We start from the raw sequence: 11,146 nt of genomic DNA, 5'->3' as shown, positions 1-11,146 counted from the left end.
GTCCTTCTAAGAGCCAATCAAAAAGCAAATTCAAAGCAAGCATTCACAAGTTCATTCCACAACTAATTTGGTTCTAACAGCAGTTACAGAACTGTGCCTGATTCTGATCTAATGTTAAAAGCATGTTGTTAGCCAAAAGCTACTTCCCCCTGCTTCCAGTGTGTATGCTAAACTAGGCTAATCAACCCATAGCTCTAGCTTCATACTTAAAAGAGTAGTTGGTCTGTCTTAAATGCTCTACTTTAAGTAGTAATTGCACTTTATGTAAAGTCTATAATGTGTGTGCACTAAATGTAGCCTGTCTCAAATGTCGTTTGTATATAATGTCGTTTTTGATTTAAAAATATGCACTTACACAATTATTATTTTCTCGTCATATGATATTATTTCTTTAATGAGCTTGGATATTTCAGGCAGTAATAACATGAACAGCACTGTTCTAGAAGTAGACCCTAGAGAATCAAGACTTGCCAAAGAAAGGGACTGGCCCTTTTTGGACTCTTAGATTCTCCTGGAGCTACATTCAGACTTCACATTGTAGAGTTTTGTGACTTCTTGCCAACAAAGATTGTAAGAAATAATGTTTAGCATTGAAGAGATTGTTGGAAAAGAGGAACAGTGTATTGGATAGATTTTGGGTTGCTACAAGGTGACTAATTTGATTTAGCATTGATGAGCTTTCTTTTTCTATTTTTTGGTGTGTGGTAATGAATAAAATGGATGAACAAACAGTCAGTGCAAAGAAGACATGCCTCATGCAGTCTGCAATTTATTGAAATTTACAGTTCAAAGAAACATTTTAAAATACTTGTTTGAAACAAAAAGTAAATGATATGACTGAAGACCATGAGATTAAGCGCACTGAGCAGCGCAGCGACAGGCCAGGTGGGCTTCTGCTCTTTCGATCAGGTCAGTGCTCTTCTCATAGATGCTGCTCAGACCCTCAGAGACATTCAGGTTAGAATCTACAAAAATGGAGAAAGTAAAGCAGTTAGGTGCCGTACAACATAAGAGCTAGTATTATTCCGTTTTATTAACCGCAGACTCACCAGCGGGCAGGCAGTGGTAGCCAACAGTGGCGGTCGTTGTCCTCACAGGCATGCAGCCGGCCAGGCAGCGCAGCACAGGCTCAACAGAGTAGCATTTGGACTCTTGGCCATGGAGGACCACCTGCTTCTCCAGCTTCACAGATTCAAGCTTCATGTAACACTCTGGAAAAGGGTGAAAAATGAAGGTAAGCACCAAAAATATACATCATATAGCAGTCTTTATTAGGTTCTTTATATGCTTCATTTTACCATTCAGAGTATAAATGTTATTTTAATAGGAAGGGTGAAGCAGGTACTGTAAGTATTACCAGAGGCATCCCGGCAGCTCTTTCCAGACAGAACCCAGGAATGAGCGTAGCTGACTGCGTTCTTGGTCAGGCGTTCGTTGGGTGTGCGGTACTCCTGTCTGATTTCTCCGTCAGCCTTTCCACAGAGTCCACAGGTCTGTCCTCTCATCCAGTCCACAACTTTGACCTGGGAAAAAACAGTTCAGCGTTTGCTCCATTACCAGTATGGAGATTAATAAATACATTTAAGTAGTCCGATTTTTTTGTCTCACCTTCAGCTCGTTCAGATCAAGGTAGACCTCCTGGAGACCATGGCTGGGAGCATGGAGCGCAATGCCCTCACCTCTCTGTATGATCTGAATTTTGCCTAAAGTGATTGCAAATATATATAAACATGTGGTTTTTAACTTTCAACACACTGAGTAATTGTAGCATGACAGTTAAATTTAAATTTGGGTAGTGATGGCGCAGTGGATATGACACATGCCTTTGATCCTGAGCAAGACACTTAACCCCTAGTTGCTCCAGAGGCGTGCGACCTCTGACATATATAGCAATTGTAAGTCGCTTTGGATAAAAGCATCAGCTAAATGAAATGTATTGTAATGTAATGTAATGTAAATTAATAAAAAAAACCTGTGGGATGCTGATATGGCAGGTTGCTGATAGGGATTTCTACTCCGTTAACCTTCACTATGATAACACTGCCCTTCGGATGCAGGTCCACATCACTGTTGGAAAACAATTGAAATACATGTATTACAGCTTTTTTCTGAATTGTTTGTCTTTTTGGGGGACAATTCCTTCAATAAAGATATAAATACTTGCTGTTCATACATGTTTCCGATCTTCACATTGATCTGGTTCTGTTCCTCTGTTTGATCCCTCTTCAGTAGAACAATGAATTTAAGTTCCGGGGTACAATCCTGAGCCAACACCTGGGAGCAAGAGTGGGGCATCTCGTTCTTGTATTTCCTGTTGTTGAATGTGACCACTGTGTCTTTGACCATGGAACACTCAGCTGGAGTGGAAAGAAAAAGATGAATCAGTAAATTAGCTATTTAATGATCAGCCTGACAATTCAGTAAAACATGTTTCTTTAAATGTTTTCACCTGCATGAGCCTTGGTGAGCATGTAGGAGAGCTTGTCAGCCCAGTTGCTTTGGTAGGATTCTAGCTCAGCAGCAGTGTGACCGATTGGCAGAGCAATAGGGAAGTGCACACCAAATATGTATAATGTCCTCTGTAATATAAAAATATTAGAAACAGTTGTGAAGTGTGTAGAAAATGGATGACAAAATATGATGCAGACATTTCCTGTGTGCAAATAATGGGAAATAAAACTGCACCTTTGGTGTCTTCAGCACAACATTCAGGCTTGTCTCAGAAGCAGCAGCCACAGACAGTCTGATCTGATTACGAACATTTTTTGCCTTTGCCAGGTGTGCTCCATATTCCTTAGCGACGCGGGAAATGTACTGAGAGAGCCTAGGTAGACATAAAAGTAAAGGTTATTTAAGATTTTTTTTAAATCAATATATGGTAGATAGGTGTGTTGGAAAATGAACCAAAAGAAAGTAATGAATTCCCAAACACGTCTTCATCCAGGATGCCTAATTAAGGTTATACTTATACAGAATACCATTTTTGAAATCTGCTTAGTTTGTGACATTACCGTGTTGCATAGCACATCATGCTCTTTGGAAGTTTGTCCCAGGCAACCTTAACGCTGACTGCAGGGTCTTTACCCACCAGACCAGTCTCAGCCGTGATCTCAGTCTGGTATTGTTTGCACTCAATGCCCCAGGCAATCTTGGCCTAAGAGAAATTTAAATTAGAGTTAACATCTCAAGCATCACACAGATGTCTAACAAGTGTTGCTAAATCACCAAATCAAAGTTTTTACCATCAGCTTGTGGTAGCTCAGCATCACACCATCGGCACAGATTCTCCATTGGTCATTCTCAGCCAGGTTGGCAATAATGACCTGAAGTCTGGCAGTAGCTCTGTCAAAGTAAGCTGCAATCTGATATCCCTGAACCTTGTGGTCAGCTCTCACGGCGCGGATGAGAATAGTTACAACAGGAGCGACAGCATTAGAGAGGTACTTGGCCTTAAAGTGAAAACCAGAGATTGATATTAATGAAAGTTTAGATTTTTCCCACCGAATACAAGAGACTGTAAATGACTTGGTCTAATGACTTACCTTATTGTAGATGGTCTCGAAGCTGTAGGCACTGCTCTTGCTGTTGGCACGGCCTGTGGAGAGGCCATGCTGCAAACAAAGAAACCATACATTAGCCTGTTCCAACATGATGTACACAATGTGGCTGTCTCATCAATCTGATAATTACCTGGTGGATGTGGTTCTTGATAAACTTCATTTCATACAGTTGTTGCTGCAATAGAAACATTTGTAGATTAGTTCTTTCACATGTTTTTGATTCTACTGTTTTTTTTTACATGCTCTGAGGTAAAGCTGTCTCACCTTGGACAATGATCTGGACCTGGAGGACCTGGAGGACCTGGAGGACCTGGAGGAGCTGGAGCTGGAGCTGGAGTTGGAGGAGCGGCTGCTGGACACGAGAGAAGACTGGCTGCTTGAAGCACTGCTGGAGCGTGAGCTGGAGGAGCTGCTCAGTCTCTTTGATGCCTTGCCGACTGCCTTGCTCTTGGAGCGAGAGGAGGAGCTGGAGGAGGAGCTGGAGGAGGACTTGGATGATACGGAGGAGGAGCTGCTTGAGCGAGAGCTGCTGGAGCGAGAGCTGCTGGAGCGAGAGCTGCTGGAGCGAGAGCTGCTGGAGCGAGAGCTGCTGGAGCGAGAGCTGATAGAATGAGAGCTGCTGGAGCTGGATGACGCTGCTGTGCTGTTCTTCAGACCAGGAACCAGGATTTTCTTGAGTTTCATCAGGACGTTTTTGTCCTCAAGAATTTCCTCTTCCTCACTCAGGTTAATCACTTTGAGGATCTTTTCTGCTGCCCTATCTCCAACCTGAACCTCAATTTCAATCTTCTCAACGACTGGTCCGGCAGCTGCAACCAAATAGATAAGTAGATATCTTACTTTTTAGCAACTTCTTACAAAATTACTTATATTAGTAATTTGATGTCATCCATTTTACTTGCCTGGAGCAACCTCAACAATGACCGCATGTTTTCCAATTATGGTGTAGAATGGGCAGTTTTTGATGAAGGCTGCGTTGCGAGATTCAATCTCAGTGCACGCCTTGATTCCAAAGGTTTCGATTACAGCACACATTTTCTTTTCAAAGGCCTTGCGGACAATTCTACTTGGCAGGTCAACAGGAAGGATTTCAGATGACACTGACTGTAAAAGCACAACAGAGGTCACCACATTAATTTGGAGCGGGGTTAATGTTTGTGTCGGAAAATGTCATTGAATCAAACTCACCATATCACCAGCCAGAGAGGATGCAAAGGATGAAATCTTTGAAGAAAAGGTTTCCCTTGATGTCTGTGCTGTAAATTCTTCTGGAACCACTGGTGTGATTTTGGCAGCTGCAAGGTCTTCCACATTTCTTGCAACAGCAAAAGTATCAACACTGTTGGAGGAAGGAAAAATAGTTTTAAGAAAACAGAATTTGGGGTGACTGGGTGATAAATGTCACTTGGTGACAAGGAATAGTACATACAATACAGTTGCAATCTTATCGATGCCCTGAACAGGCAGGAGCTGAAGCTTGAAGTTCCCCTTAATCATGTCAATTCTTGCTTCCATCTTTGCAGGAACAATTGTGTGAACTCTGGCTCTTGACATCAGAGCAGCCTGGACGAAAGCAGTATTCACTCCCATAACTGCATAGGTATGCATGGACACACTGCAAGGGACAGAAACAATTTTTAGTAGGATTTTCCTAAGAACATTTGTTTTAAACTGATGAGAAGAATCTTAATAAGTTATCAAGTAAGCTGCACCTAGATTACCTTGGAGTAATGGCAGCCCTGATGTTGATGTCAGACTTCAGAAGCTGGGCAGCATTGAAGTTTTCAGGCAGAGGTGGTGTCACAGTGGCTTGGACTGTGAAAAATAACATTTTCACTATCTGTATAAAAAATGTCTCAAACCAGCAACAGTTAAAGGTATAATATGTAAAATTTTCCTAAAAAAACAATAGTATAGATTAATAAAAAAGTAATCTCTCAATCATCACTTATGACCCACAAGAAGTTTGTGGTGGATTCTGTATCTACAGAGAACCTGCCCTCTGCGTCAGCAAGGAGCCTTTGGGCCCCACGTGGCCAATAAGAGCGTTCAGGTTGTGCAACCCGTTTTTATTCTTAACCGCTGCTTTACCCCTCGGCGTCTCATACCGCCGAACCGGTTTTACGACACAAACAGACAGGATGAAGCTCTACATCATCTCATAATCCGGTAATGGGACACCTTCCTTCAGAAGTGTGGGTTTGTTTATTTGTGCTTTATAAAATAACCATCATGAAACAATTGTTCGGCGCTTCCTCTCTTCATTCTCTCTCTCTCTCTCTCTCACTGACTCTCAGTTGGGGGGAGGGGCCCATTTTAAACACTATGTTTACAGATCAGTACATATTATATCTTTAAGCTCCACAAGTGCAACTTACGTTCAACAGAGGCAGCAGCCACAGCAGCAGTATAGAAACTGAGCTCCATGGGCAGACCAACGGTGGTGGGAAAGATGCGACGAACCTCAGCAACCAGCATTGGTTTTGTCAAATGAAATGCGAACCCAGACATCACAGCATTCAAAGCATTCCTGCCATAAGATTGGATTGCTGGTCCAGTGGCAAGCTGTAAACACAAAATTGCTTATAGGATATCAAATATTCACTTCATAACTATTGATTACTTAGCAGGTAGTAGACTAGTTATAGTAGAATATGCCGTACCTCAATAATCTGATCAATAATGGCTTTGTCAATGTTGGCAAATGCAATTTCCTGTCCAAAGAATTTCACATACACAGAGGCCAGGGGCTGGCTGGAAGGATGAGCCCTCCACTCAGAAAGCTGTGCAAAAAAGAAAACAGTTAATAAACTGTATATGTGATTACCTCATTATTTTTTAAAATGTATGAATATATTATCATCATCTCTTGAACTTACTGCCTTTATAACTTGTTTAATCTTGGTCATCCTGTCAACATTCTCGGGAGACTTTTGTATTTTCAGAAGGGCCTCCTGCATTCCCTCAGTTCTTACTCCAAGCTGAAAAAAGGAAAATTATTTGATGGGTTAGTATTTTCAAAATTATTTCTAAAAATATAATGTGCAAGGTGCATATAGCCAAAATAATGAAGTTTGTTGACAGAAAATTTTAATCTGTTACTTTAAAGTTAGGATTCATGGCATTGGTAAACAGCCTGAGATGTAGACAGTAATTCCAAAGGCTAGCTAAATTTCCTTTTTGCTGTTATGATTTGACACATTTGCATTGTGCAAGGGTGTATAAGATGGGAGTGTTACATGCCAGATATATGAGAGCCTTTGGTTCTGTTAATTAGCTATGTAAGACATGATTGTCATACCTCAAGGACATCAGCATAAGCTCCTGCAAAGTAGGTGCGAGCTTTGGCCACAATGGCTCTTGGAAAAACAGTTGCAGCATCGTTAACATAGAAGGCGCTAGCAGCAGCACCCATCATCCAGGGGTCTGTAGGGCAAAATATGAGAACCATCAAAACCCATGTTTTAATCTAAAAACTCTGATGACAAATTATTATCCTGTAGTGCTCTTACTGTGGTAGGTATCTAAATAGAAAGCTCTGCTGAAGCGATAGCTCATTCTGTCGAATTTGGGGCTAAGGATCTTCACAGCAACGTTACAGGCAGCAGCACTGAAATTAGAACATTAAAATATATGTGATTATTGGTGCTGACATATTTAAATAGCAAACCAAAACCTGCAAAATTAAATATTATGTAAGTTCTTACACAGAGGCAAAATCAGGAGTGGTGTTCTTGGTCATGGCTTTCATGTAAGAGTAGACAAAGCTAGCGACCTGCAGATTTTTTTCTTTCAAGAGGACATTGGCGAGAGTAGTCACCAGACCCATTGGCAGCTTGGTCTCAAACAGTACGATAGCAGCAACCATTCGTAGCTCTGGGTGGAGAGCCTCGTCCATGAACAGCTGAACAGCCATTTCCTGGATCTAATTCACAAAGATGAACGTTTTAAATAAAACATGTCTTAAGTGTATTCATTCTTAGTAATGGAAGGAATCGCAAAATGTAGTCTCACCATCTTGGGCTCCTTCTTAGCAATGTTCCTCAGGGCCAAAACAGCCTCAATGTGAACTCTCTGTGGCAGGCCAGCAGCAGCACTTCCAAAGCCTGGCAGGAGCTTCATGATTGGCTTCAAGCTGGCAGGATGTCCAGCATTACCCAGGACTTTGAGAGTGACAATGACCTCCTCAATTTCACCTCTGGCAACAGCCTGGATAGCAAGTTCATGGATGGGCTGTGGGAGCAACAGAAAAAAAAACATTTGTGTCACTGATGTTAGAACTTAATTTAAGTTATATAAAACATGTAAAAAAAAAAAAGATACATACCCTCACTAGCTCAGCTGGGCAAGTTGGGTTCTCTGCACAGTATTTAGCAACCAGGGTGCCGTAGCCCAGCATGACAATCTCACGCAGAACTGGGTTTTCTTGTATCTTGGGGTTCATGGCCAGGTCCTGAGGAGTGGTGAAAATAAAGAACTGATTATGTGTCCCAGTTCTCACATTACTACAAACACTCAAGTAAACTTTTAACATTGACTTGCCTCTGCAAGCTTGATAACCTCCAGGTCGGCTGTCACCATGTGGACAGATGCCAGAAGTGCTTGAGCAGCTTCGGCAATAGTCACCTCCCCAGCGAGGAACTTCTCCTTGAAGAACGTCAAAGCAGCATGAGTACCAATGGCAGGGACAGCATTTAGGATCCAGTGCCTGTGAAGGAGAAATGTTATATTATTATATTATCCATGGCATGTTTTTTTCATGGCTCTTCTCTGAATAGAGTCGCAGTTACCTGTAATCGGCTTTAGCTTTGAACCGAGTCCAGAGGGCCTCAATACTCTCAAATCTGGCCACACGCAGCAGCTGGATGAGCTCAATGAATTTCAAAGGAGCATCTTCGTGGACAGTGGCCACATTGAAAGTCACCAGGTGGTTTAGAATCTCAACAATCTGTCAGTAAACAAAACATTTCCCATCTTAAAATTTGCTGCCACAGGATGAATTCTAAAAACAAAGGGAATCTTTCCTGAAGTACCTGTGCCTCGGCATTGCTGATCCTCAGAAGCTGGATGGGTGTCTGGAGAAGCTCGCTGTCAAACTCGTACTGCAGGGATCCACGGGGAACATATGGAACATCAGCTCTGATGTGCCCCACTGCGGCCGTCGCGATCTCAATGAAGGTCAGGATTTGCCTGTGATTATACATCAGCACTACATCAATGTGCAGTGACATTTTGTGCAGAGTATAGCACTGACGTCACTGTTATTGCACTCTTCTTTTTCATTTAAACCACATACTTAGCCTCCATCTGGGCAGCGCCATTCATGATGTTGAAAGGTGAGAACTGGATGAGCTCTGTAGCAGTTGCCTCCAAGATCAAAGCACCTGTGGCTGCAGGCTTCATGATGTAGCTAAAAGCAGCGGCTCCGTTCAGGGTCTTTCCTCCCTGCATTGACAAGACCCACAATATTGTCAAACCAGCAGTGTCCAGCAGTGTACTGTACTGTAAGAGTATGAAGTGAGAGGAAAATTGCACTTACAGCCTCACACTTAGCGCATCTCTCTGTGTAAGCCAAGCCGATGTCCTTAATGATTCTCTCCTGGCAGTGGTTCAGGTCCTTAGTCTTGGACAACAGGATGCGGTCAGCCTTTGCGTCCTCACTGATGATGTAGTGGGTTTTGCACACACCCTGTACTCCAAGCTAGTTCACAAAAATCCAAACAAAGTTTTTCAGTTTGAGCAATGTGGCATTTTGTGGGTGGAACTCTATGAAAATGAGTTATTTATACCTCTTGCAGCTCATAGACGTTCTGAGTCTTCTTGATATTCAGCTGGAAGATGTTGAGGATTCCTCTGCAGACATTCAGCACAGTTTCAGAGACGCCAGCCGGTGCAAACACTTTGCCGACAACACCGTTCGCATACTGAAACTTGATGGGTGTCGAAAGCTGAGCAGCCAGAGCTGAGGTGAGATTGGTGGCTGGGATGAAGGCATCTTTGGGCCAGATGCCACTGTACTCAAAGATTTCCGGGTCTACAAGCTGTAAGGAGGAGTGACAGTTTAAGTGAGTTGAACACTTGAGTGTTTATCAGCCACGTAGAAAATCTTTATTCTAGTTCACTGACTAACTCTAACCCTAGTAATTCATGTTGTTTACCTTCAGCACAAAGGTGTCGGCTGCTGCGGCACTGATTAAAACTTTGCTGATGACTTTCACTCCGGCGCGTGCCAGACCATCCTCAGGAAGGCCGCCCATAACAAAGGCCTCATATTTGTAGACGTAGGTCTTTCCAGTGGCAAACTCTGGAGCTGCAATAACAGATAAGAAAACAAACTAGGGAATTAAGTTGAATTTCAATTAAATCTTAAAACTGAGATTCAGAAATGTTCTGTATTCATACACCAAAATTACATTTTTAACATAATAGAATAACAACTTACCAAAGTTGACCTGGTAACCCGCTACAAAATAGGAAAAAATGGTTATTTTATGTCCTCAGGGGACAAAATGAAATAATTATCAAAAACAGTAGAAAGAGAATTGATAATGTTTAAAAAGTGGTTTGATTAATAGGTTATCACTAAATGAAAATAAAACAAAATCTGTAGTGTTTGGTAGTGTCAGGGCTGATTGTGAAATAAAACTGAATTTAAATGGAATTGATATTGAAAGAGTATGTGAAACTAAATTATTGCTGGTGATTATAGATAATAAACTGTTGGAAGCCACATAGAAAATGTATCAAACAAAATTATCTAAATCTATTGCTATTCCTCTTTTTTCCAAATTGTATTTAACTGACAAGCAAGTTGGTAAAACTATAGGACTCAGAGTCTATTTTTCTGCTCTAGCATTGGTTATATATCAACATTACACTGTCAGCAAGTGCAGTACTTGTCTTAATAATTTCAGTTATTTTTTATAACACAATATCAGTGGAGAATTGATACCTTGTACTTATCTACATGAATATGATCTCATTCTACAAAAAGCAACATTTATTTTTAAGTTAAACCTAAGTTGATTTAGTTTAAAATAAAAATAATGAATAAAGATTTACTTACCAGCAAGGGCCACAGTGAAGGCTAGCACAAGCACCCTCATGACTGGTGATAGTGGACGACTGCAACCAGGGGCTTCCTTATAGCCACTTTTTGCTGGGTGTGTGCCTATTAAAATGTATCATTAACTAAATATCGGCTTTCATTGTCATTAATGTTAACATGCCCTGACCCTGCAGATTAGACAAATGAAGTAAAACATGAAGCAAAAATGTCACAGTCATAAGTTATCTTAACCTGATTCTTGGCTTCCCTTGCACAAACAACCCAATGTCCAAAATCCAAATAGGTTTTCTCTCATGTGACACCCCATATATTTACAGTAAACAGATGAAATGCAATTCTATTTAGTATTTCACAGTATTACACATTCATATATTAATCTATACATATTTAACCTAAATACATTTCACTACACAGATACTGTATATCTAATGTCTTATTATTCAATAAATAGCCAAATTTTGAAGCATCCAATGTCTTAAACTCACATACATTACTGATAAAAACATTATAGTGAAAT

The 11,146-nt window shown here is 41.2% G+C and overlaps 1 protein-coding gene across 1 annotated transcript; it reads right to left on the bottom strand.

Moving 5' to 3' along the window:
- Nucleotides 1-731: 731 nt before the first annotated feature.
- Nucleotides 732-10,827, bottom strand: LOC116055329 (vitellogenin-2-like). Its single transcript, XM_031307259.2, has 34 exons — nt 10,627-10,827; nt 10,003-10,023; nt 9,719-9,870; nt 9,350-9,601; nt 9,100-9,261; nt 8,857-9,005; nt 8,594-8,750; nt 8,351-8,508; nt 8,103-8,268; nt 7,888-8,013; nt 7,575-7,793; nt 7,268-7,485; nt 7,073-7,170; nt 6,862-6,986; nt 6,440-6,541; nt 6,224-6,343; nt 5,939-6,125; nt 5,282-5,375; nt 4,990-5,175; nt 4,749-4,899; nt 4,463-4,664; nt 3,825-4,369; nt 3,691-3,735; nt 3,543-3,611; nt 3,243-3,449; nt 3,012-3,154; nt 2,686-2,824; nt 2,450-2,579; nt 2,174-2,357; nt 1,973-2,067; nt 1,609-1,703; nt 1,358-1,523; nt 1,050-1,211; nt 732-965 (listed from the first exon to the last, which is right to left on the bottom strand). Exons 1-34 carry the CDS (start codon nt 10,664-10,666, stop codon nt 853-855), a joined length of 5,178 nt encoding a protein of 1,725 aa, XP_031163119.1. The 5' UTR covers nt 10,667-10,827; the 3' UTR covers nt 732-852.
- Nucleotides 10,828-11,146: the final 319 nt, after the last annotated feature.

This window comes from Sander lucioperca, chromosome 11, assembly GCF_008315115.2.
Source record: "Sander lucioperca isolate FBNREF2018 chromosome 11, SLUC_FBN_1.2, whole genome shotgun sequence".
Lineage (NCBI taxonomy): Eukaryota > Metazoa > Chordata > Actinopteri > Perciformes > Percidae > Sander > Sander lucioperca.
Note: the sequence above shows the minus strand (reverse complement) of the source record. Positions and strands in the feature narration are given on the sequence as shown.

Coding starts and splice junctions, on each gene's coding strand:
- LOC116055329 (XM_031307259.2), bottom strand. CDS start 10,666: ATGAGGGTGCTTGTGCTAGCCTTCACTGTGGCCCTTGCTG. Junction 9,006..9,099: donor GATGCGCTAAGTGTGAGGCT/GTAAGTGCAATT, acceptor TTGTCAATGCAG/GGAGGAAAGACCCTGAACGG. Junction 5,176..5,281: donor AGGGCTGCCATTACTCCAAG/GTAATCTAGGTG, acceptor TGTCCCTTGCAG/TGTGTCCATGCATACCTATG.